Source organism: Drosophila tropicalis, unplaced genomic scaffold (genome assembly GCF_018151085.1).
Source record: "Drosophila tropicalis isolate 14030-0801.00 unplaced genomic scaffold, ASM1815108v1 contig_615, whole genome shotgun sequence".
Classification (NCBI taxonomy): Eukaryota; Metazoa; Arthropoda; class Insecta; order Diptera; family Drosophilidae; genus Drosophila; species Drosophila tropicalis.
The window spans coordinates 1,041,665-1,069,625 of NW_027173095.1; the positions used below are offsets into that span (position 1 = coordinate 1,041,665).

A 27,961-nucleotide genomic window follows, 5' to 3' on the forward strand; every position below is an offset into this window, starting at 1 on the left:
AAGGAAATCCTATTTAAGAACTATTTGGTCAACTCAAAATCTACCTTTAGCAAGGCCTCCCCAATGGTACTCAAAGCAGTCAACTTCAGCCAACATATTATAGAAGCCGTTCCTGATAACGTCACCAGCTTTTAAATATGACGATTCAATTATCTCATTCAGTTTTGATAACCACCGTTTTGCCAAAATAGTATACGTAACAGTGTTTAATCTTAACACTATCAAAAAGTCATCTGGGTTTTTTATCTGGAAGTCTCTGCATCATGTACGCTTACTTGACGATATATTACAAGGACAGTGTCAGTCAACGACAATTGAGACGAAGTATTGCATGATGCATCGAATCCAATACAAAGTTTAGTAGACATGCTTTAATGTCCAAAACAACATGGCGCGGAGTGAAAAATTGTGAATAGTTAGGAACTCGTCCCATATGCCCCATAAAAACTTATGCTTCCATGAATTTCGAACTTTATGCTTCCATTTTAATAAATAATTTTGAAATCAACGCAAGATTTAATAAATATATTAGATTAGAAAGATTTTAAATTAGGCTGAAGGCTTAGGAAAATTGTTTAACTTCAACACAACATTTGATATAATTATTAAATTTGCTTAAATCATAAACTCTTTGAAACCCCAAAAAGCAATAGCAACAGACTTACAAAAATTACTATTGAGTTTTAAAGTCTTACCAAAATACAAATGAAGGGTTTTCCGTTGCACGCTTCAGTTTACATTCTAGCCTTAAAGTAGATGCTTCATCAATATGAAGTTCCGGTGCACTAGAGATTTCAGCTGCAGCTTCTGTTCACATAAAATAAAAATTGGTATAATAAAAGATATTTTTAATAAAAGGTATTTTAAAGCCTCAAAATTTATACATAGTTAAACATTAAACCAGAGCGCCTAATAAATGCCAAAGTCTGTGAAAATAATTTTTATTAGCATTATTTTTTTAATGAAAGTGAAAAAAAGTTTGTTTTCGTTTCTTTTTTTAAATGCTATTGAGTCGTTGCTTAGAGGCACAACTCCGCCCGTAAGTTAATAACCCTCTTTGGTGATAGGATATATAAATTTTTTTTTATGTTTACATATTTTTTTTTTGTGTTGTCTCAGCTTCAGACAGCTTTTACAACGAATTTGAGCTTGTAGCTATAAGTTGAGTAAAGGTTATCGAGCAAAGGATGCAGACGCTTAAGAATTGAGTTTCACACGTACCATTCTGCTCCGGCTGCGGACCCCCTCACAGGAAGGGCATATGTGAATGTTGCCACCACTATCGCCAGCAAATCTCGTTTGACTTGGTGGTATTTATAGAGACGCCATCGTTTGGTCCATGCATTGAAATTGTGTAGAAATGTTTTAAGGACTTCCGTCGCATCTTGTGGGTCGTTTTCACTGGAGAGAATAGCCGTGTCATCAGCATACGTCGCAATCATCAGGCCGTTGGTTGGGAAAATGGGTATATGTCATAACGCCCAGTGTCATAAGGCCCATGGGCTTAAAAATACACATGTAGAAAATGTGTGTCATAACGCCCATGGTCCAATTCGAAATGTTGCTGGTGCTTGGCTTCTGGATGACACGGATCGGGCTAAGGCTTTTGCAGGGCATCTAGAGCATCAGTTTTCCCCAGCCCTTATTGCAGACCACGCAGACATAGAGGAGACGGAATCAAGCTTACCCTCTCATGTACTGAATGATGACACCGTTACTTCCTGTACTAAGGCGAAGATTTTAGAGTAAATTAGACGTGTGAAACTCAAGAAAGCGCCGGGTCACGATCTCATCACTACCTAACAAAGTTATAGTCTTTCTTTTGGTTCTGCTGTGATTGTAATGATTCCTAAGCAAACCTGGCAAACCTGAGGACGAAATTGGTTCTTACCGGCCAATTAGCCTGCATGGTATTAAAAAAGTTTTTATAATTTTATGTTTTAAAAAGCTTTCGGAACAGCGGGAAATTTTGAAATGCCCCTATAGGTAATTCTTTCAGCCATCGTTGCAGATGAAACCTTGATATTTGAGCTACTTATATTCGAAAAATCGGTGAAGCAGATTAATGGAACATAAGTTGCAGTCAATATAAATTAACTCTGCTTAAATGCTGCCGGAAGTGCTGCTAGCCTACTACGTCATTGCTCAGAATCAACAGACCAGCAGAGCACACGGATTCACAAACGCTACACGGATTGGGGAGTTTCATGGGCGAGTCAATTAAGCAGAATAACCTCACCAGGATAATGGTCGCAAACTCGGACGTTTGGCAGTCGGCCAGCGTCTTGCGGGTGATGAAGAAGCGGAATAAATATGTACACGATCTGCGATGCAATACCGACAAGTCGTTCCGCAGTAACCGTAATACTCTTTCATTGTCCCCGCCTTGTCTTCCCTGATTGTTCTATTTGTTATTAGTAATTAATGCTTTTTAAGGAAATAAAAATAAAACACATAAACTGTATGTGTATGTATGAGATAAAACACGTAAAAATTTCATGTACAACAACTGCAACGGAAGTTAACTTCTTTGATATTTTCAATTAAAAATTAAGTTATCGCACCGTACAAATAAAAAATGGTCATATTACATTTAACAGTTAAGCGTAGCATTCAAAAAGTTACAATTTTTGTTGCTGTTAAGGTAAAACAATCACTTATTGTTCTAACATTTAGAGGATAAAATGATCTTTCAGACAAAACTACGTAGGCATGTTTTATACATGTCGGCGAAAGCGTTCCAAGCGTTCATTTCTCCAACAATGCTTAGTCCTTTCAATCTCAATTCCACGCCCTTAAGGACAACAGAGCAAATCACGTTTGTGGCAAATCGAGCAGTCCAGAAAAAGGTTTTTGTAGAGGATTATCTTTATCGACAATAAATTTATTCAGTTTAAAATAGACACCCAAGTCACCTTATTGTTCGAGGTCAGCGTGTTTTCGCTCCAAGTTGTGATCGAGTTCGATCGCTTTGGGAGAAGGTTGAGCGGGAATATGAACAGTGAGGGCAATCCCAGAGAGCAAAGGTGGGTAGTTTTGAATATCTATCCATCCAATCTAGCAAGCGAGCTTATGCATGAAGCATCAGCGATACTCCTACAAACCGTCACCCCACCTCTGCGCCAGCTGTTGACTTTGTGAAAAAAACGGATTAAACTATGAAGACCATTCTTACGGTCCATTATCTGAATACAATAACCAACAATTTAAAGATTAAAAACAATTTAAATTTAATTTCGATTAAGTTATTTAGGAGCCGAGAAAATCAGACCTAAAAAAAAAAAAAAAACGTCTTAAATTCGTGTCCGCCACTGTACATACCGATTCCCGAATTTCTTCCGTTAAAAAACTAAACCATCTCCTAGCGAAAACGAGTAAAGAAATCAACATCATTTTACCAAAATTCCCGCCTACAAATGATGGGTTTGAAACAACAAGGCACTCAAACAGCGTTTCGAAAATAAGCGAGTTATCGTTAACAGCCAATTCAAATATCCCATGAGTGCGGAAAGTCATTAAGGAATACCCTGCTGGCATCCATTGGTGCCTTTGGCTTTCCAGTTATCATGTGGGGTGGCATTTTCCAGTCGTCCAAAAGTCAAATACCTTTGAAGCCAAGGTGAGCACCAAGCCCAAGTCGATCTCTGATTGAAGGAGAATCACCCAGTGCATCTATGTTACCGCTTCCTTCAGTTGTTAGTGCGACACTAACTACTCTCAGGAGAGGACTGTTGGATATAGTCATATATCCAACTCCAATACCCAATAACATATAAATTTTTCGCCCCTAAAATTTATAACGTTAAAGTAAACATCCGTTTTTATAAACAATTGGACACTTGCAATAACAATTGTCCCCCTCAAAATCAAAGCGTGTGAATGCTAACTCATAACTGACATAAACAATTAAACACTTGCAATAATAATTGTCCCCCTAAAAACCAAAAGCGTGAGAACGCTAACTCAGCATTAAAATTCGGACAAATCAAATCCCATCAATATCAATCACTCCACTAAAGGGCTCACAAATTTAGCCTATAATATAACCATAAGACATTTTTGTAACTCAGTTTTAAGTTTCCATTCAAATAATAAAGTACGTTGCTTTTAACTCACAACATCTTTTTTTCCTCTTTAGGAAAACCAGATATTTAATTGGCGCAGTCGGTAGGATCGGTATAAGTGAACTAGTTATTCTATTCGTGTTACACATATAATTGTTATCCGTGTGTTACATAGAATTAGTGAATAACCACTATAAAACTCCGATCCGACATCAAGAACTTACGGGTAGTGCTGAAAAGTGTTCAACAGTGAAAAAATATTTACGCCAACTGTGCGTGAAAAAATTATCAACTGTGTGTTACAACCATAAAATCCAATTGAGGAACGAAAACGCCAACTTGTGTGCGAACAAAAAATCCAAAACAAAACATCACTAAAACCCAGAAAATCAACAAAACAAAACACCACTAAAACCCAGAAAATCATTTAAAAGGAGGATAGATTTCATTATGCACATGATATAAGGCAATATAACAAATTGTTCAGTGCAATCGAAACGCAGCTCACTGCTCACTGAAGATCACTCCTTATCAATGAATTGAAGACGCAGGCCCCCTGTGAGGAATATCTTCGACGCCTCTACAACACCAGCTATACAGGAAACCTTCTTAAGTTTGTAACAGAATTAGAAGATAAGTCCTATATTATCACAAACAAAGTCTAGAAAACGATGCAAATAACACCATTCTTTATACAAATGCTTTATAAACAAGAAAAATAAACAAAAAATTACCCGATAGATTATTTATGGCGTTAGCTAGATACGATATAACCACAGTCAGCAAGCTGAAACAAGTAGCTCAAAGAGAAGAGTAAACCAGAAATCAGAAAATCAAAGCCAAATCAAAAAGGTGGAAAACCCTTTGTACCCAATAGTACAACTCCGTCTCAAACAAAACAATCCGATACAACACAGAACCAAAAACTTTTCCAAGAATTGCAACAAAAATTAAATATTTACAGGGCTCAAAATCCAATGAATTATCAACAACAAAATAATTATCCAAAAAATAATGTAGCAAACCAGCCTATGAAAATTTTCATCAGAATGCCTCTGATCAATCGGAAGAAGAGATAGGGACAAGTCCTTCATCAGAATAATGATGACCAATAAACCTTTGAGATGTGTAGTCGGCACTTCAATAAATATAATGTCCGAAAACTTTTTTAATTTCAACCTATTTAGGAGATTCCAAAATTCACATGATTGAAGGAGCAGTTGAATTAAGAGAAAACAAAGAACAATTTTATATTCATAAATTTTCAAATAAATACGACATGCAAAACTAGGAAACTACACATTTCATTCTAGAGATGTTGAAGAAATAGAAGAAGAACAATACATAGAATGGTTGGACCCACCCACAAAGAGGGACCCAGAAACAAATTTTGCGATTGAAAATGAAATAATATAAAGCAATGAGTATAGACTCGACCAGCACACTCACACACTACAAATCAAAATTCAAGAAGAAAAAGAAAGTTAATAAAAGCAAATACGACAATAAATTAATTACAGGTCAACAACTCAAGATGACTTTTTTATGCATTATGCTATTTTTAACATATAACATTATGCAGCCAATCCATTGATATAAACCCAGTAAAAGCGCCGAACGGTTACTTAATATTTAAGACAGGAACCATGGATCTACCGACAAACTTTGAATATCATTATTTAAAAGTGAATTTAACGCTAATAGACATTACATATAACAATTTAATGCAACAAGCACAGGAATTTAAAGACATAATCCATATTCAATACTTAACAGAAAAACTAAGTAGGGAAATTAATGCAATACAAATTGTAAAACGTAACAAACGAGGACTAATTAACGGAATTGGTTCAATTTACAAATATCTTTTTGGTACTCTTGATAAAGGTTTACAAGTAATAAACAACCTCAGGGAAGAAAAAGAAAAATCAGTAAGATTAGAAGTTCTAATCTTTAATTTTGAGCATTTCACAGAATACATTGAAGACATAGAAATGGGCATGCAGCTCACTAGAGATATTTATCATTTCAAACTGTTGGTTTAATTGATATAATATACCATTTATTCAGAGCAAACAGTGAATATTGGTTGACGGTTAACACAGGACTGAACCGCTGTTATGTAACAGTGATCGTTTTGTTCTTTCCAACATGTTAATTAACATTGTAGCTTACATTAACAGATTACATGTTCTTATACTCAAATGTGTACATCAACACTCCTTCTTAAGCTACATTATACAAATATGTTTCATTCAATTTTAGTTATTCCAAGAAGGTAAACAAATTCATGATGCTTAATCTTATACAAACATTTTGTTAAAATATCAGCAGCATTTTCGTTAGTTGAAACATATTTTAAATCAATTTCATTATTTTCTACTTTTTCTTGTACAAAATGATATTTGATGTCGATGTGCTTCGTTCGCTTATGATGAATTGGATTTCGAGCAATTTGCTGCTCACTGATATTATCGCCGTAAATGATGATAGGATGATCGCCGGCAGCATATCCTATTTCGATGAGCAGACGTTTAAGATATACAGCTTCCTTGGCTGCAGTTGATAAGGCTACATATTCAGCCTCTGTGCTACTCAAAGCAACGATACTTTGTTTCGGTGAGGTCCAAGAGAATGCGCTTCCACACAGATAGAAAGCATAGCCAGAGTAGGACTTTTTTATTTATTTTTATTTATTTATTTATTTACGTCAACTAACACAGCAGTCGACGAAAAAGCTTAAGCTAAAGACAGATAGTAATTAAATGAAGAAGGTAGCTTAGCTTTATATACAACTAAACATCCCCAGCCCGGTGGAGGTGTTTTATTTGCACAAGGTGCCAGCTATGCCCCGATTCACAGCCAATGTGGCCAGGGATGAGTTGCAGCCAATCCAAGTCCAGAATATTTTCATTGGTTTCGCTGTAGATGATTAAAAAGTATAGCGCGAAGAGAAGTGACAGAAAGATGAGGAGAGATAAGGTGAGAAAGGTTGTTAAAAGATTGGCAAAGAACACGAAGAGGTTCGTGAAGAGAGTAGTTAGTCAGACATCTACTAAGGTGAATAGGAAAAAAGTTTCTGGTCCGACGTGAGGGAACACAAAAATACAGCGTATCTAGTAAATTCGTAGAAATGACTTCGCCGTTGACTAGTTTATGGAGAAAGAGAATGCCAAAAACAAGCCTACGGTTATAAAGTGAAGGAGGATTAATAAGAAGAAGTCTGTCAGAATAAGAAGGTAGGCGAAGACCCGGGTCCCAATTTAGACCGCGTAGCGCAAACTTAAGGAATTGCTTCTGTACCGATTCAATACTACGCTGGTGAACATCATATTGCGGGTTCCACACTGGCGAGCAATATTCTAGAGTAGGGCGAACTAACGAAGTGTATAAAACCTTTGTTACATAGGGATCATCAAATTCTTTGGCCCAACGTTTAATGAAGCCGAGAAGGCTGCTAGCTCTGTTGACAATTGAAGAAATATGAACATTAAATGAAAGTTTAGGGTCAAACATAACGCCTAAGTCTTTGAATGATGGAACACAATCTAACAGAACAGACTTAATAGAGTAATGAGCTAGGAGCGGAGACAAACGACTGAAAGTCATAAAAGAACATTTAGAGGCATTAAGGTGTAATTTATTAACGTGGCACCAATCACAGAACGCATCGAGATCTGATTGCAAGTACTGTTGGAAAGAAGGATCATTATAGGAATAACAAATCTTGACGTCATCCGCAAACATGAGCACGCGTGAATGAGCCAAGGCCAAAGGCAAATCATTTATAAACAATGTAAATAATAGTGGGCCCAGATGACTGCCTTGGGGTACACCTGACGTAACTCTATTAGCTTTGTCATTTGCCCAATCAGCGTCAACAAAGCCAATTACTGGTTTACCCGTTTTCCGCCAAGTAGCGCAAAATATGTTTAGCAGCAGTTTCATGATGTTCGTGCGGGTCGTTATTGCGCTGTGCAAGTTTACATACTGCATGCAGAATATCAGGTCGTCTCAACACTACTAAATACATAAGCATACCAATTAGTGACTGATAATTTGTTATATTTACCTTGACGCAGCCCGCGTCATTACAATCAGCCGTAAAACCAGAGGTTAGGGGTGTTCCAACAGGTCGACACTTAGCCATACCATGAACATCAAGTAGCTTTCTTACATACGTCCTTTGATGCAAAGAAATATCTCCGTTATTTTCTCTTTGTATTTCCAGTCCAAGGAAATATTTAAGTCGGCCTCCATCGTGCATTTTAAAATGTACTGCAATCTCCTTCTTAATTTTGGATATGTCTGTTTCGTCAGGGCATATGATTATAAGGTCATCGACGTAGACGGCTATGTAGCTTTTCTTGTCTTCTTTAATATAGAGGCAAGACTCATGTTTGCATTTGTGGAATCCGATACCACGTAGAACTTCGTCGAGTGTATTATTCCAAACTCTTCCATATTGCTTGAGTCCGTACAGTGCTTTTTGTAGCTTAAGAACCTTTTTCGGGTAAGAATCGTTGACAAAACCTTCCGGTTGCTTCATGTAAACATCCTCCTCTAGATTACTGTTGAGGTAAGCATTGGATATATCAACTTGGTGTATGTAAAGATTTTTCTCCGCAACTATAGCAAACAGCATTCTAATAGTTTCGTAGCGAATGACCAGAGAAAAAGTTTCTTGATAGTTGATTCCTAGCTGCTGCCCACAGCCTTTAGCCACCAGTCTTGATTTGAATCTTTCCATATCACCATGCTTAGTTCTTTTGATGCGAAATACCCATTTGGATCCAATCGCCTTTTGGCCAGGCGGTAAATCTACTAAACCCCATGTGTTATTTTCCAACAATGCGTCGTATTCATGTTTCATCGATTCCTGCCAGAACTTGGCATTTTGTCCATTTAGTGCATCTGATACAGATTGAGGTGTCTCTATATCATCCTCAAGTTGAATTTGATGAAGCATGTTATATTGCTTCCTTGGTCTACCAGCTAAACCAGTACGAAGAATTTTAGGTCTTCCTGGTCCTTGTTGTGGAATTTCTTCTTTAGTTCTCTGGATCGGTTCTAGATCCTGTTGTTGATTTGTGATTTCGTCATCACTCGCAGTGACAAAATCTTCCTCCTCCTCTTCGTCGAAGTCCGTATCGTCGTTTGGAGGAATTTCTGACCTTGGCGACATAGGTTCCTGGAGATCTTCATTTGGTTCTTCTATTGGGACGTGCGGCTCGAGACGAATAATGCTTGTCACGAAATCGTTGTTTTTGTCTGAAAGATCCAAATTTTTAAATTCTTTGTTCTGGAATTCATTTTCTTTAAACTTCACGTCACGTCGCTCAACAATTATACGCTTTTCTTGATCATAAAGACGATATGCTTTAGCTTCAGAGGAATAACCAATAAAAATGTACTCTTTTTCTTTTGAGTGGAACTTCTTTTTATTTGTTTTATCCAAAGCGAACGCTCGACATCCAAAAACTTTTAGGTGCTTCACTGACGGTAAGCGACATTTCCAAAATTCGAAAGGTGTATGTCCATCTAAGGCTTTTGTAGGACATCAGTTTCGCAAATAAACTGCAGTATTCACAGCATCATAAAAATTCTTCTAAATTTGCATGAGTCAATAGACATTTAGCCATCTCTACTATTGTTCTGTTGGCACGCTCGGCAACTCCATTTTGTTGCGGTGTATAGGGTACGGTTAATTCACGCTTGATACCATTTTCTTCAAAGTATGCTGAAAAACTCCCGTTTTTATACTCAGTGCCGTTATCGCTCCTCAATGCTTTGATTTTCTTTCCAGTTTGACATTCGACATAACTTTTGAATTTTTTAAACTTGTCAAAAACTTCGCTCTTAGCTTTGATGAAATAAATGTGGGTTTTTCGAGAATAGTCATCAATAAATGTTACAAAATATCGATTACCAGCTAATGACATCCGTATGCACTAGTTCCAAAACATTTTTTGTAGATCGCTCCGTTTTTAATGGGAAAGGGAGTGCACATATTTTTCCCAAATTACATGTTTCACAATTAGTTTTATTGAAACAATTTTTTATTTTCATACCGTGAACTAGTTCCTTGTCACTTAATTGCTGCAAGTTTTTGAAGTTAAGATGTCCATATCTATTATGCCAAATATTTGTATGCGTCGCACTATCTAATATATTTAGAGTTTCTTTTTCTGAATCATCAATATATACATACAAATCATTTTCTTGTGTTGCTTCTAAAACCACTTTGTACCATAGCTTTTTTGTACCATAGCTTTTCCATTTTTAAATATTGTATTTAAAGCGTATTTCTCTGCTTTATACTCGGACATATTCTGATACCTTGTCCCCCTCTTGCATGCTCAAACGTAAGAGTTTTTGGTACAGTTGAACTTTTCTTATTGGTCCAATTTGCAGATGAATTTCTCGAAGTTTCTTCCACGCTTGCGAAGAAGTCGTACATGCCTTTATGTACATTAACTGTGTTAGTTTGGAGGAGTGGAGTATTAGGCTTGCCAATGCCTTTTGGTCTGCCTGTTCCCAATTTTGAGCCTCAGCTGCAGTTGATTTTTCCTCTGTGTATTTTCCGCATACAACATTCTATAAATTCTGTGTAATTAGTATGCTTTTCATTGACATACTCCAAACATCGTAATTGTCTTTACCAAGTTTTTCGATTGGATATGAACCCATCATTTTTTCTGATGATTGTTAACAAAATTCACTCGCGAATTTTAGTTTCAGATTTTTAACCAATATTTGAGCTTGTTCTGGGCCCATAACCAATGTTGGTTTAATTGATATAATATACCATTTATTCAGAGCAAACAGTGAATATTGGTTGACGGTTAACACAGGACTGAACCGCTGTTATGTAACAGTGATCGTTCTGTTCTTTCCAACATGTTAATTAACATTGTAGCTTACATTAACAGATTACATGTTCTTATACTCAAATGTGTACATCAACACAAACATTCCCCAAGAAATAATAAAAACCCCTATCTTTGAGATAATTCCTTATCCAGATGAAAATAAAAATATTTTGACAGAGAATTCATACGAAAAATACAAAACAAGTAGAAACTAATGAATGTATAATAGGCATTTTAAATCAAGTCCCAACCACTTGTAAATACACTAAAATACTAAAAAATACAAAACAAGTAGAAACTAATGAACGTATAATAGGCATTTTAAATCAAGTCCCAACCACTTGTAAATACACTAAAATACTAAAAAATACAAAACAAGTAGAAACTAATGAATGTATAAAAGGCATTTTAAATCAAGTCCCAACCACTTGTAAATACACTAAAACATATAAGAATTTTCAAACTAATTACATTGAACCAAACATAATTGTAACATGGAACTTACCAAAAACTAAACTTAATCAAAATTGCGTAAAAAATGACTTAATAATAGAAGGCAATAACATAATAAAAATTTACGATTGTGCCTTACAATTAAACGAAATATCAATAATAAATTCTTTTCTTGACTATAGCCGAAGCATTTATGCAACAAACAATATAACCAGGCTAGAACCTATTTCCTTTATCCAAACAAAAGAGATAATTAATGAACACACCAAAAATTATACTGTATTTCAAATCCCTCACAATGTATCCGCCTGAGGACAGGCTATTTTCTTTAGGATGGGGGAGTCATATATCCAACTCCAATACCCAAAAATATATAACTTTTTCGCCCCCTAAAATTCATAACGTTAAAGTCAACATCCGTTTTTATAAACAATTGGACACTTGCAATAACAATTGTCCCCCTCAAAATCAAAGCGTGTGAATGCTAACTCATAATTAACATAAACAATTAAACACTTGCAATAAATATTGTCCCCTTAAAAACCAAAAGCGTGAGAACGGTAACTCAGCATTAAAATTCGGACCAATCGAATCCCATCAATATCAATCACGCCACTTAAAGGCTCACAAATTTAGCCTATAATATAACCATAAGACATTTTTGTAACTCAGTTTTAAGTTTTCATTCAAATAATAAAGTACGTTGCTTTTAACTCATATCTTTTTTTTTTCTCTTTGGGAAAACCAGATATTTAATTTTATAAAGTTATACAAAAGTCCCTGTGTCTGTACTGCCTAAGTCCGAGTCAGCATAACTGCTTCACATGAAAGAGTCGCCGCAATACGCTCTTGCACAAGGACTCCCGACTTGAGAATAGTCCAAAGCCGGTCCCAGTGCAGCTTTAACGCCTTTAGCAAATCCACGGAGTAAGTCTTAATGGCATACTTTACCCTGGTCCGGTACTTCAGTCTGATGTCACTACTCAGATTCTCGAGAAAGTCTCAGAAACTTCCAAATGACTACTCAGGAGAGGTGACCTATATATAGTGAGATCAGTCCAGCGCTCTATGCGTTAATACAAATCACTCAGTGGTGAATATTTCCGTGATATTCTGATATCCTGATATTCACCAGTGCGTACAAATCCATTCTCTGTATGGAAGAACTCAACTTTTGGTCCGTCTCATCCGAAAAAAATACTGGAATCCAATACTGAGGAATCTAGTTAAATCGGTGGTTAATTCATGCAAGATGTGCGTGATCTAAAAAAGAAGGCTGAATCACAGCAAATGAACACTCTTCCTTCCCAGCGAACAACTTGCTCACGCACCTTTACGAGCACAGGAATAGACTTCGCAGATCCCCTTGCCATTTAAGGTTTCACCGGCAGCGCCTGCCGCATGTCGGGAATATGTTTGCGTATTTTGTGTGTATTGTGTTTGTGTGTTTCACTACAAACGCCATTCAACGTAGAGCAACTTCAAACTCAAGTACTGGTACGCTCCTGGCAGTATTCACTCGGTTTGTATCGAGGCGAGAGTGTCTTCGTCCAGAGTTCTCGAAAAAGATTTCTTAAGGCCTACCTAGCAGAAAATATTGTCCCACCATAGCCGTTTGAATATGTCCTGGCATTTCATTTCACCCGGGGTTTCACACATGGAAGGGTTGTGGGAGGCTAGAATTAAGAGTTTTAAAACTCTGTTCGATAAGGGCACTTCTAATCATATTGGAAAGATGAGTATCTGAAGGAGTTACACAATAAATGGCGATTTCCTTATAAAAATCTTGAAGTAGGCGATTTTGAGGTACTCAAAGCCGACAACCTTCCATTCAACGAATGGCATCTCGGGCGAATCCACGAGACGAGAAACTCCTGTGTCGTGTATTTGTTCCGGCAACTTTCTGATATCCGTCGCCCACAACTCGACTTCTAAGGACTTGATGGAATTGGAACATAGAGAGAAGCAATGAACCGGTCCTGATGACAGAGGTTATGCTGGAGGGGAGTTTACCAGGAGTGGGCAGACGGCCAATCGCTATGTGCATGGCCTTCGGATGGAGCGTAACATTAACAGTGCTGGTCTTGCACTCCTACAAGGGGTGGGCGCACTGCTCTTCGAACATTCCAACTGCCATCCCCACAGAACCAACTCCCCACGCTTCTCTCCAACCGGATATTAGTTTTCGCTGCCCCTAATTCCAAGCAGGAAGTTCTGCCTCCTTACTAAACACTGCTAAATGCTTAATTTTCAAATGTCACTGTTTTCAACGAATCTCTACTATTGGAGCTTTATAAAATAGTCATCTGAACTTCTTCAAATTTTGAAATTTATTAGGTACACAAAACAAACAAATGTTAATTTTTATGATTACTAAGGTTTCTATATGTTAGCAGGTGGTTATAGTGTTTTTCTTGTCTTGGTGCCGGGATACTGAACGCTACATTCATTCCGGAATGGTGTTTGGTTCGTTGCGCTGAGTTCGAAACGAAGCTAGAAGCTTGTCGTCAATCAGCAAAGTTAAATGGTTTACTAACTGTTCCTGTTGTGCTTGGATAGCTGTTTGTATTAAACTTGTGTAATCTTGGTTTGGTTTGTCCAAAAATAAAGGGAGCAGTTTTTCTTGTCGTTTTCACTTTTAGTTGTCTTTATTGAATAATTCTTAATTCGCCAACAATGGCCAAGTACAGCTAAGACCGCTTAGCTGCGCTGCCAGTATAAATGTATGAATATATATAAGTATGCATGCTTGCATACAAGTATGTATGTATATAAGTATACAAGAACCGCGTGTTCAGTTGTTTTTTCGTAGCAAAGAGGCCAAGACTAGAGTAAGTGAAATGAGAGTGTACAAATATTAGTTCAAGAAATTTGTAAAATAACCTGAAATTACTTGCAGAATTAAAAAGCTTACGCTGACCTTATTTGAGGATTAAATGGATTAAATTTATTTCAAAAGGCACTGGCGGAGCTGGATTAATTAGTCCAACGAGCAACAAATCTTTTTAATTTCTATCGGAAATCTTTTTAATTTCTAGGGGAAATTAAATTTACTCTTTCCTAAAAATTTTAAGCAAATTCTTTAATTCCTACGGTTTAGGAGACCTAAAAAGGAGGGACTTACACAAATCGTAAGGAAAGAACAAATTTAAACTTTACCACGCGTTAAATTACGTATAGACATGGCAACGACTGGAAACTGTGGTCTGTGCCAGGAGCCGGCCAACCAGGAAATGCTTACATGCTCCACGTGTGCATTGTAGTAGGATTCAGACTTGTTCTTTTGAGTTTACTTTAATAAATGAATCTTAAATATATATCAATTGCGCGTGACTGCGCTGCCAGTGAAGCTAGCAAAAGAGCGGATATACCTATATATATGTTTACATAATTATGTATGTTTTTTCATTTAGAAAAAATTAGAGCCAAACAACATCGAATGATTTCTTTTGCGCCGGATGACTTCTTTTGCGCCACCTTGCGTAAACTTTGTAATTGTCTATTGGTGAGTATCTAAAGGCAACTGCGAGTTTCCCGAAGTGTTTTGGGCTACCCTACATTGCTGTTGTTAGAGTTGTAACCTCTGTTTTGTTGGTTATTTCCTCTATTATTATTTCTTCCGAAACCTCTATTGTTTCCTCTGTGATTGTAATTCCGATTGTAATTCTGGCCGTTATTGCGGTTATTGTTATAGTTATTATAGTTGCTATAATTGTAAATATTATCGCGACCATTTCCTCTACCGCGATAATTATATCTGTTATTATAATTACCACGGTTTCTTTAGGCAAACAGAACCGTATTTGGGTTTCCAGTTATCTCAGTACTCTTTTGTAAGTACTTTGCTATGGCTTCATGCATGGTTCTAAAGTTGCCGGAGTCAAGGATTACTTTCAGTCTACTTTGCTCACAATTTTCAATCATTGCTTCTATAGCATTATCATTGCTATTCTTATGACCAAGTTCCGCTGGCGTACCTTCATCGATATACGCCGCTTCAAGGAGTTTGCGTAAGTTATCAATCTCTGTTATGAATTTGTCAGCGGTTTTACCTTTCTGAGTTGTAGTCTTCAATCTGGCTTTTATAACTTTGGGTGTTTCACCAAATATAATGCCATGCAACTTTTGTATTATTGCTTCGATTGAAGTTTCATGTTGGACTTTATATAATGTTGGGCCAATAATATGTGACTTTTAAACCTCAACTGCTATGTCTTCGAAGTCACCTTTCATCATGTTTACTAACCTTAAAGCTTAGTTAGATTTTTTTTTTAGTTTGCGCGCTCTGTTTCATCCATTAAGTGAAACTAGTTTGCACTCTACTGCTAACCTGTACTGGAAATGTTTCTCCTGTGAAGTCTAAAAACGCTGGGGTGAGGTTCTTTGTTCACTTTTACAAATTTTGATCAAATCTTCTGCTATTGTGGGGTTCCTATTTCGCATTTTGTAGTTGAATATGGTAGACTTTTTTTAAATTTAACAAGGCATAGCCCTTTTGCGTTACTACGCTCAATGGAGAGATGTTTGAAAGGTAGGGCACTTAAAGCCGTGCGAGACAGCTTAATGTTCCCAGAAATGCTGCCGAGTGTTATAAGTACTTTGAGAATATACTTTGGACGCCCAGAACACATAATAAAACTGTGGATGGAGAATGTGCGAAATTTGCCTCCTCCGAAGGGCAAGCTAGAACCGCTGATCGAGTTTGCGTTTTTTTTTTTTAACGTTTAATATATATATTTGTTGAATCTACTCTTAAATTAGAGCCTAACAACAAGTTTGAGATATTTTTCTTAATCTAGTACTTAAGATAAATCCTGGGGATATTGCAGGCGGCCCGAATCACTTGTTATTGGGTTGGTCTGTCATTTCTTTTAAGACGAGTTCTATTATTAGTTCGAGTAAGGTAATTGGCAAGAACATTTGGGTGTGCATCCAGTTTCGGAGAATACTTTAGTTGTGCACTACCTATTTCAGATTTCACGCTGGGTATGTTTAGATCATTTTGAATTTTGTCGTTCCGTATATACCACGGGGCCCCTGTTTAAGAATAAACATCGCGTTCATCTGAAATGGCTTCACCAAATCAGATTGAACAAAGAAATAAACAAAAATAGCTGATACAGATTCATGGCTCAAAAACCAAACCAAACATGCGTCCACACTCTGTGGAAAAGCACTTAAGATTTAACAACGGCGCAATATCAAGTCGCCAATGCTGTGCATGATATAAACAAGCATTAATATAAACATTAGAGTAAGCATTTTTAAGAACAATTGTCGCCTCTTAGAGTCTAAGAATTCTTTGATGTACACAAGACGTTTGTTAATAAAATCAGTTCATATTTTGAATTCAACGAGTGAAGATTGGGTTATTCTTCTCCTCCGGAATCCCTATTCATTTTGGTCCTTCGAGCCGGATGGATCATGTTTGGTCCTTCGAGAAAAAAGGAACTCTGTAGTTTTCCCCACCAGTGGTAAGAGACTCAGAGAATGAATCAGCTCCTTAAAGTCTGAATTCTTCTGATAAGATCAGCTAAAGGTAGCAAAATAAAAAACTCTTGTTTTCCCCCACCAGTGGTAAGAGACAGAGTATAAAATAAAAGCAAAATATTATTGCTTAATAAATTAAAAGTGCGTGCGTTCGAATTTAAAGGCAGTTTGGCTAGCGGAGCAACTGTAGTAATTTCGACGGCGGAGTGTTTTTTTTGTGTGTGGCATAATCGAAGCCCAATAAAAAAAAGTGCGTGCGACCGAATATATAAAGGCAGTTTGGCTAGTCGAGCAACTGCAATAATTTCGGCGGCGTTAAAAAAAAAAAAGAACAATATAAAGTTCGTGTGTGGCGTATTCGAAGCCCTAATATCGAAAAAAAAAAACATCCTCGCCTATATATACACTATAGGCGGTTACAAGTCGACTGGCAACAAGAAGCAGATTAACGAGGCAGTTGCAAGTCGGCAACAAGAAGCAGATGAACGACGCACAAGCAACAGGATAGTTGCAAAGAAGAGGCTACTGAAGAACAAGGAAATCTGGTGCACTGACCGGCACCGGTACCGCCTGAGCCCATAGGCCCTGGACATCAGCAGCTGACAACGAGCGTGAAAGGCAGGCCGTCTTTTACGCCTTCGAGGGAGCATCAGCGTGCCAAACGGCGACGACCAGCTGATGCGGGAAAAACAAAAAAAAGCAGTTGCAGCAACCGAGATTGAAGTGAACCGATAGCGCTACAAAGAGCGCCCAACAAAAATTAATAATAAAACTGTGCGCTGCGTCGCATAATTTTTTTAATGCACTGCGATGCATATTTTTTTTATATAAATTATAAAACAAACTATGTAAAATTGTGCGGCATTAAAGCTGTTCAATTAGAGTGTGGCCTGAAAACCACACGCAAAACTAGGCAGGGATATATGTAAAAAAAAAAAAGTAATATACATTCATTTATCCTATAAGACAAAAATGTTCACTAATAAGGCTGCAAAAGTGTTGGAGAAGCAGGCAGAGTTACATACCAGGTTAAGGCAGTTAGAAGCACTAGATCCTAGCAGCATAACTGGCAAAGTTGTAGAGGAAGTAAAAGAGATAAGGAATCAATGGATACCTAATAACAAAAAATTGATCCAGTCTGCTCCAAATTTCGAGCATGATTATTTCAGAAATAAAATACATGAAGAAGCTTTAACGATAGTTGCCAAAATTATAGCCATAGGAGAGTCAGAAAAACCAGGCACTAGTAAGTCGGTGTGCGTTGAAGCGGAGGCAAACATGTCAGAGATAGTTGATGATAGCATAGGAGAGTCGCCCGGGAATGCGACCTCCAGTAATGAAAACTCTAAGGTTAACCAGGAGATAATTATGGATAGAGTCCGACAGCTCCAGGAATATTTGGAGGTAGTAGAGTTGAAGTCAACAGGCAATGGGACATGGACATTATATATTAATAAAATTAACTATTTGTGGGAGAAAGTACAGGCATGTCAAGTAATAACAAGTGATGCAAAATTAAAAAATATTATGGATGATTTACAATTTGATGTCCGAAATTCATTGTCAATGCTAGAAATGAAATCGAACAATAATGAAAATTGTAAGAGTGAGAATGTTACCGTGAGAGGCGAACTGCCGGTGTTGCCAAAGATTCAGGTACCCACATTTTCTGGAGAGGCTAGAGAATGGGACCTGTTTGTAGAATTGTTTACAGAATTAATTGAAAAAAGAGAAGATTTAAGTCTTGCGCTTAAGTTTAATTATTTAAAATCCGCGTTAAAAGGGGAAGCTAAGAGCATGGTAGCTCATCTATTGTCAGGTTCAGCTGACAATTATGGTGCCGCTTGGGAACTGTTAACCAAGCGGTATGAAAATAATCGCAGGGTATTTTCCGAGCAGTTAAATCGGATCGTTGATTTACCGATGATCAACAATGAATCCGCAAAAAGTGTAAAAGGAGTGATTGACATAATTAATGAGTCAATACACTTAATTAAAATTAAAGCAAATTTGTCCGATGAAGTTGACGTAATACTCGCTCAACATATACTTCGAAAATTTGACAGAGATACTCTACAATTATATGAGAGTCAAATTAGAAAATCTAGGCAGATACAATTGCTATCTGATGTCATGGAATACTTGGAGCAAAGATATTGTTCACTAAGTGCCATGAGCAAAGAAGAGAAAAAACCGTTACAGAAAACGTCGAATTCGGTGTTCGAAGATAATTGTCCGATTTGCAAAGTTGCAGGGCATAAGGCGTATAAGTGCTATAAATTTAAAGGTTTGACGCCTATGGAAAGGTATGAAATGGCCAAAAAAGTACAGATTTGCACAAGATGCTTGAACCATTCAAGCAATAAAGTATGCACAAATGAAATGGTCTGTTCATTGTGTAGTAAGGGACACCATACCTTACTCCATTTTGAAGAAAAACAGGAGAAAGTTAATACTTGTGTAACGGCACAATCAACACTGTTGGCTACAGCTCTAATACAAGTAAAAAATGTAAATGGAGGATATAAGACTCTAAGAGCCCTTATTGATAGTGGCTCACAGAGTACCATTTTGTCTGAAAAGGCGGCTCAAATACTAAATTTACATAAAATTAAACAATATACAGAAATAAGTGGCGTGTCATCAATAAAATCCACAAAATCAAAATATAAAGTAAAAATAGATGTAAAGACGCGGAATCCACGGGATAAACTTCTTAAAGTTGAGGCAATTGTATTGCCAAAGTTAATGAAAGCTCTTCCATTAAAAAGGGTAAGCGTGGATATGTCAAAATGGCAATCCTACGTACTTGCTGATCCTACCTTTAATAAACCTGGTAAGGTTGATATAATAATGGGGGGTAAACGTATACACCCAAATCATAAAAGAAGGAGTTACAAAGATTGATGGCCTACTAGGTCAAAATACTCAATTTGGTTGGATCGTCTCGGGATGCAACAAATCAAAAAGTAATAAATCTGTAGTCGCAACAACAATAGATGTCACAGGTTTAAAAAAGCGTTGGGAAAAGAAGAAGAATGGTAATAGTGAGGATAAATACAAGACAATTCAAAACAAACTCAACCACAAAACTCAAGAAACAAGTCCGCATTTGACTCCCCCGGCAGGACCTCACCTTAGAGGTAAGATAAAAACTGAGGTAAAAGAAATAATTTTTGAAAGTAAAAAAGAAATAAGTTTATGTCCCCCGGCAGGACCTCACTTTGGAGGTAAAGTAAAATGTGGGGAAGAAAAAGTATATATTCCAGAGCCAGTACAAAATGAAAATCTTCAGATGGCAAACGGTAAATTAAATAATGATCATTTAAAAAATAGTGTCATAATAAATTCAGGTAACAAATTGTCCGAGTCTATAGTACAAAAAAGGCAGATATTGCAAAATGTTCATAAAGGGGCAACATTTAAACAGAATAAACGCTCAAAGGTCAGCTATCAGCGAAATGTCAAAACGGTGGAGCAAAAGCCGAGAGGTAGAAGTTGTTGGTCTTCAACGTCTCCACCGTATAAAAAGGCTAGAAGTCAACACAGTAATACAGATCAGGAGTGGGTAGATATCCCGAAACCAAAATTGTTAAGCATCGGGCAATATTAGTAAACAAATTCGGTAAATCATACAAAACAATAGGAAGTCAGTTTATAAGAAGGATAACATTGATTTGCTAGGGTTAACTTCTCTCATGTAGCTCGTCATGCTTCTTTAACAAGAGTTATCTTACTAATGACAATATTAAAATTAATTTGTATAAGACAACTAACTATTTAAATCAAAAACGTCACATTTGGCGGCCCTTTGGCAGAATGTTTAAGAATAAACATCGCGTTCATCTGAAATGGCTTCACCAAATCAGATTGAACAAAGAAATAAACAAAAATAGCTGATACAGATTCATGGCTCAAAAAACCAAACCAAACATGCGTCCACACTCTGTGGAAAAGCACTTAAGATTTAACAACGGCGCAATATCAAGTCGCCAATGCTGTGCATGATATAAACAAGCATTAATATAAACATTAGAGTAAGCATTTTTAAGAACAATTGTCGCCTCTTAGAGTCTAAGAATTCTTTGATGTACACAAGACGTTTGTTAATAAAATCAGTTCATATTTTGAATTCAACGAGTGAAGATTGGGTTATTCTTCTCCTCCGGAATCCCTATTCAGCCCCCGTGATTGATCTTAAAATCTTCGACTGCGCTCTTTGTATAATATCGACATTGCTGGTACTTGCATTTCCCCATAGTAAGGCTTGCATTTCCCCATAGTAAGGCTCCGTAAGTCCAGATGGGTTTCAGTACGGAGTTGTATAGGAGGACTTTATACTCCAGACGTAGAGGGGACCGAGCATTGATGATCCAATGTAGGCTACTCGCTTTCAGTTTAAGCTGTGACTTTTTTGCTTCGATGTGCTTGCGCCAAGTTAGTCTTCAGTCTAGGTGGACGCCAAGGTAAATGACATCCACGGCTTGAGGAACTGGTACGTTGTTTAGCATTAGAGCTGGACAGTTTCTTCTGTTAAGCGTAAATGTAACATGTTTGCATTTCTGCTCGTTGACCCGGATACGCCAGGTTGCTAGACATTCCTCTACCACCTTGAGGTGTTCCTCTAATTTTGCAGAGGCTTGTATTGGGCATTTGGATCTGCTGAGGATTGCCGTGTCATCGGCAAAAGTGGACGTTGTAAGTCCTAAACTCGTTGGTAAGTCTGCAGTGTACAGTAGGTAGAGTAATGGGCCGAGTACACTGCCTTGCGGTACACCAGCTTTGATTTCAAAATCAGCCGAGACGGAGCCATTACATCTTACAGCGAATTTCCTATTGTAAAGGTAAGATTCCATGAGTTTGTGGGTGTACTGTGGCAGTTTTTGCCGGATTTTGAACATCAGACCCTGTAGCCAAACTCTATCGAAAGCCTGGGCAACGTCGAGAAAGACAGCCGCACAGTATTCTTTTAGTTCGAATGCTGTTCGTATTTCGGATGTTATGCGATTGACTTGTTCAATTGTACCATGTTTTTCGCGGAAGCCCAACTGGTGTGAAGGGATTGTGTTCTCCGATGCCAGAAATGAGTTTAGTCGGATCTGCAGGACCTTTTCAAAAAGCTTCGAAAGACAAGGCAGCAAACTAATTGGCCTATAGGATGATGGCTGGATTTTGTCCTTTCCCACTTTAGGAATCATGATGATAGTGGACCTTTTCCATGTTCTTGGGAAGTAGCCAATTCTTATTATAGCGTTGAACAGTTTGCAGATGTATTGTATGGCAATGATAGGGAGTTCCAGGATCATTTTCGGTGTGATTAGGTCATGGCCAGGGGTTTTTTTGGCTTTATGTGGTTTTTAATAACTGCAGTGATCTCGTCCGATTGGAGTTCCGAGTACTCACTATCCGTTAGTGTGCTCGAAGGGGGAAGTACAGATGAGTTTGATGTTGGATTTGGCTGGAAAACCATTTTAAGATGTGTGGCAAATACGGATGCCCTCTCTTCGTCACGGCGGGCCCATCCACTGGTTGGACTCCTTATCGGTGAAATTGTCTCTGCAGGAGCGCTTAAAGTTGGGTGGGCTTTTCACAGAGGATGTTAAGTGCTGGTTGGGCTGAGCTTTTCTATGTATTTTCTTTGAGCCCAGCTTTCCTCTTGTCTTAACGCCTTGGAGAGGTTGCGATTAGCATGACTTAGGCGAAGTTTTGCTGCTGGTGAGCGAGTAATCTGCTATTCTCTTCTTAGACGGCGTTTTTCCGTTACTAATTGTTCTATCCGCCGGTTCGTAGGCCTGTCAACAGGTTTAGTGTAAGAATAGGCAGGTGGAGTAGATCCTCTTGCTGCAGCTGCCATCATACCTTCAAGTGCAGAGACGCACATATCAATGTCCTCTGCAGCATCCAGTTTCGGCGAACAGTCAATGTGGGCACTCATGTACATTTTACATTTAAGCCAATTTGTTTTGTTGTTTGTAAGCCTATATGGGCGATCAAGTACTTGAGGTCTTGTTAATAGTGTGAATAGTACTGGAGAGTGATCGGAAGTTAAATCTAGCAGTGTATCCGCAGTGATCCGATTACGTGGAACCCTCTTGGTTACTGCGAAATCAATCAAGTCAGGCACTTTCTGTGGATCTGTGGGCCAATAAGTAGGCCTACCCGGTGAGACGCAATCCATCTTATTGAGAGGGTTGACTATTGTGTTGTACAACTGCTTGTCTTTAGGATTCACCAGGCGAGATCCCCAGTGCGTATGTTTGGCGTTATAGTCCCTTGCTGCAATGAAGCGATCTCCGAGTGTGTTAAAGAAATCGGTAAATTCCTTTTCAGAGATGGAGAAGCGTGGTGGGCAGTACAGGGCAACCAATGTAGTGTTGCCGCAGCTGGTTTGGACGGTTATAGCAGTTGCTTGTAGGTGCTGTGTTTCAAATCTGTTGAGGAACGAGTGTTTTATACGGTTTTTGATTAGGATACCAGTCCCGCCATGAGCTTTTCCGTCTGGATGGTTTGTTGCATAGAAGGTATATTTTGGTATTTGAAAATTATTTTTTGATGTTAAATGTGTTTCCGAAATCAGCAAAACGTCGATTTCACTTGAGTCTAGGAATAGTTGCAGTTCATTTTTGTGCTTGGAGATGCCGTTAGCATTCCAAAGACATAAACGTAGGGAAGCCATTATTTATTCTCGATAAGCTTCTGGATAAGCAGGTTTTGATTCCGGATCAGTTCTTGCATACAGTTTTGCATGAACGTCATAAAAGTGGTCATGTTTTGATTGAGTGAGATCAATAGGGCTTCTAAGCCACTTGGAGTTTGCTGGCCAAGCTCTGGTGCGCTAGATTGCGGATTCTGTAGATGGTGGAGTGACGGGGTCTCTTTTGCGGGATCCGTCTGTCCAGTTCGGAGCACACTAGCGAAGGATACACTAGGACTGTATGTAGCAGGCATGTTAGATGATCTTACAGCCTTGGCGAAGAATACCTCCGGTGTAGTTTTAGAGGCGTTGACGGTGATTTTTGGTCCAGCTGGGGGTTTGCGCCCGTTTAGGTGAGATTTAAGATCCTTGAAGACAGGACATCCTCTGTAGTTGGCCGTGTGGTTCCCTCCACAGTTACTGCATAATCTTAGTGCGACATTGTTTCTGTCCTTGGTGCAAATGCCATCTTTATGATGTTCGCCACAGCCAACACACACTGACCTGAGATTGCAGTTGTTAGAGGTGTGGTTGTATTCCTGGCAGTTTTTACAATGCGGTGGTTGGTGTCTCTTATGGGGCTCCTCTACGGTGATTCTTCTGTGCAATAGGAGCTGTAGGTTGTAGATTGGGTGCACTTCATTTGGCTTCGACCGCTTTGCATCTGGTTGGAGCTCGATTTTAAAGAGCGGCTGTGCGACTTTGTTCCTGTTGATGATGTTGACAACGGATTTGACCACAAACCCTTTTTCGACCAACGCGTCTGCTATTTCTTGAGTAGGTACCGATGGCTCAATCCCCTTCAACACAACCTGTGATGTATAACACCGGTGATGTATAAAGGGGGTGGTCTAGCCGATTTAACTTTATCTACAGCGCCGGCTTGATCATCTTGCTGATCGGCAAGAATTTTAAAACGATTCCCGCTAAGGGGTGCTACTCGTTCATTTGGTTTGGTTATTTTCGGCGTGTTGCCATTTTTTTTCTTTTGCGGGCTCAGCTTCCGCTTAGTTATTTTAATATATCTATCCATTCCAGTTTGGACAGAAGTCGTTGGGTTTACTATTTTGGCTGACTCAGGGCGACTTGTCGTTGACGGCTTGAGGCAGGTCAATACTTCGGCAGACGTTGCAGTAGTTGCTGTCAACGAGCTGGCGGTGCTGGTCGGTGCAATCGGTGACCTAGTTATCGTTATTGATGGAGAAGCACACTGCTCTCTCCACGGTAAGTTGCTTTTGATTGCTGAGTGGCTGGCACTTTCGGTGTTATTGCTTACGTTAGCATTCAGTGGGGTCGGCGACACCACCGAAAAGTACGCGTTGTTGCGTTGGACCGAGAGTCGACGCTCACGTTGTTGTTGTACAATTAGTTCTTGTAGCTGTTGCTGTTGGGGATCGAGAGAGCTTGGGCCCGAATTGGTGGACATAGCTTTTGTAAAAATTACGCACTTTGTTGTTGCAACTTAGAATTTATTGCTATTAGATTGCTCTAATAGCAATATGATTGTAAATAGGCGTCTCTGGGGCGACTGAGAGCCCTACACAAATTTTTGCAAACGCGGTCTTTTTTTACACTCCATTTTTGCGGAGTGCATTAAAAAACACGTCTGTACGCGGCGGCAGTTAAATTAAGATTGGACCATTGCTACCATTTGGGCAAGCAAGCTAGATGCGCACCTGAACAATCCTACGTTATTACAACAGCTTATCGGGAAGACGGGACCTGATATGATGCTTAACTGGGCGCCACATTCAAAATCCATACCCTCCCCGAACATACAGCACCTAGCGGATTAGTTGTTTGAGTTGACTGAAGCGGCGAGACGTGTATTCACGCCCAACACATTACTAGAAAGCGACAAGAAGAGAATCAACAGAGGAGTGATGCATACACAAACCGCAGCGCCTACAGAGAACCATAAGCACACATTCTGTGCAATATGCAAAGGACATCACAAACCAGTGTCTTGCGAAAAGTTGTTGTCCGTCGATATCTATGCATTTATGAATGACTGATCTACTCTAACACTTGTAGAATAAAAATTGGGTGATGCGCTCGAAGAGAAAGGTTGATCGGCAGGAGCCGGAATCCAAACAGTTGAACTTGAGAATCTCAAAACAAGGAAATAAATTATTTAAAGTAAATGAAGTCTGTACAGTTAAGTCCTTTGGTCTTTCAGACGATGATAGCAGATAGGATAAAACAGAGATATCCGCATTTAAAAAACTTGCCTATCCCGAGCTTCATTGACGCAATGCCGCAATGATATTTGGCAGTAATAAACCGAATCTCATAGCTTCGCTAAAGGTGTGCGAAGGAAAATGGCAGCAACCAATTGCTGCAAGTACGAGACTAAGATGGACTATATATGGCGGATCAGGTCGATCTGGTGGAGGACTCAACCTGCATCGGTGTCAATGCGATCCGGATTTGCATGAGATGGACCTGACAGGGTTAGATTGGTGTGGGACGCAGCAGCTTAATCATCGGGAGTAGCCCCAAATGACTTTCTTCTAAAGGGACCCGATTTGCTCGTGCCCTTGCTTCAGATTATGTATAATTTTAGAATGAGAACAATTGGCGTGAGCGGTGACATCGCCGAAATGTTCCATCGAATAGCAGTAAGAGAAGAAGACGCTAAAGCACAACGATTCCTATGGCAAAATCAGACAACAGGAGTCGTAAAAACTTTCCAATTAAATGTGTTGACATTTGGAGCCAAGTGCTCACCATGTATAGCGCACTATGTGCGCGACCTGAACGCTAAAAAAACGCGCAGACGAGTTTCCTTCGGCAGCTAAAGCTCTTCAGAGAAGTTACTATGTAGACGACTACATCGATTCATGCCATTCAGAAGAAGAAGCCATTACATTAGCGTTAAAAGTTAGAGAAGTCCACGCACGCGGGACTTCACCTATGCACTAAAGTTTGTACGCCTGAAGCGCAACATAATAGCGACAAAAAAAATGCGGGAGAAGACGTCTACTCTGCCGTTGCGTATTTCCGTATCGAACAAAATAACCAAATACTTTTGAGTCTCGTTTCTGCCAAATCCAAAGTAGCTCCGTTGCAGCCGCTTTCGATACCCCGCTTGGAGCTACAGGCAGCAGTAACTGGAGCGCGGCTGATGAAAAATATAATAGCACAACATGAAATCGACTTTGAGGAATGTTACTTATGGACCGACTCGAAAACGGTGTGGCTCGATGGAGCCGCTTTCGATACCCCGCTTGGAGCTACAGGCAGCAGTAACTGGAGCGCGGCTGATGAAAAATATAATAGCACAACATGAAATCGACTTTGAGGAATGTTACTTATGGACCGACTCGAAAACGGTGTGGCTCGATCTCCATCCACGACGATATCAACAATATGTAATGTTTAGGATAGCCGAGATAGATGAGCTCACAGAGGCCAGAAACTGGAGATGGGTACCAAGCAAACTAAATGTTGCGGACATCGCCACCAAACGACAACATAGGCTTGAAACATACACACAATGGTTCGAAGGACCCAAATTCCTAAAACTACCGCAGGCAGATTGGCCACCGGAAACTGCCAATGAGAGGACAGTCCCTGACTAATTGCGTCCTTGTTATCTTCACATGCGAAGGGAATCAGCAAGAATCAATTACGAGTACTTTTTAAAATGGAATCGATTGACAAGGGCAATTGCATGTTGGCTTGCCTATAAGAGGAAATTGATCAAGAAAATACGTAAATCAAATGAGAATACAATCCGACCGGCATCCTAAATTAATGAAGCCAGAATGTTTCTATACCGGAACATACAACAACAATGTTACAACGAAAAGTACACAGCCATCGAAAACGGCCACCACGTTGCCCGGAGCAGTCCACTATGGAGGTTACAACTCTTCCTAAATGACCATTGGTCTATCACATGAATCATGAGGTGAGGCAAAAATATTTTATTCCAAAACCAAGACCTCTCCTTAAAGGGATTCGTCGAAATTGCCAACAATGTAAGCTGAGTAGTGCTCGACCCATTGCACCCTTAATGGCGCCCCTACCGAGTGCTAGACTGGGTGCATTCAAGCCAGCGTTTACGTATGTAGGAGTTGATTATTTTGGAAAAAGAAAGTCATTGTAAATCAGCGTCATGCTGATACCCTGCCTCACAATGCGAGCAATAAGCATTGAGATCGTGAATAACCTAACCACAAACTCATGCCTAATGGGCTTAAGACGCCATACATCGCGCCGAGGCACACCAAAGGAAATATATAGCGATAACAGGACTAATTTTCGAGGGACCGATGCCTTTCTTAGAGACAAACTTCAACTGGATGATGCGAAAATGCACCGAGAATTGTCGGAGCAGGAAATATCGTGGTACTTCAACCCTCCGTCAGCTCCTTACATGG

General features: G+C 38.9%; 1 protein-coding gene across 3 annotated transcripts in view; it reads right to left on the minus strand.

The window, feature by feature from the left end:
* Positions 1-27,961, minus strand: part of dpr19 (defective proboscis extension response 19) — a 294,597-nt gene that overhangs the window by 31,468 nt on the left and 235,168 nt on the right. For all 3 annotated transcript variants that reach the window (XM_068292216.1, XM_068292214.1, XM_068292217.1), the window contains exon 5: positions 696-807. In XM_068292216.1, the coding sequence (XP_068148317.1) occupies positions 696-807 (112 nt within the window). The remainder of the gene's footprint in view (positions 1-695; positions 808-27,961) is intronic.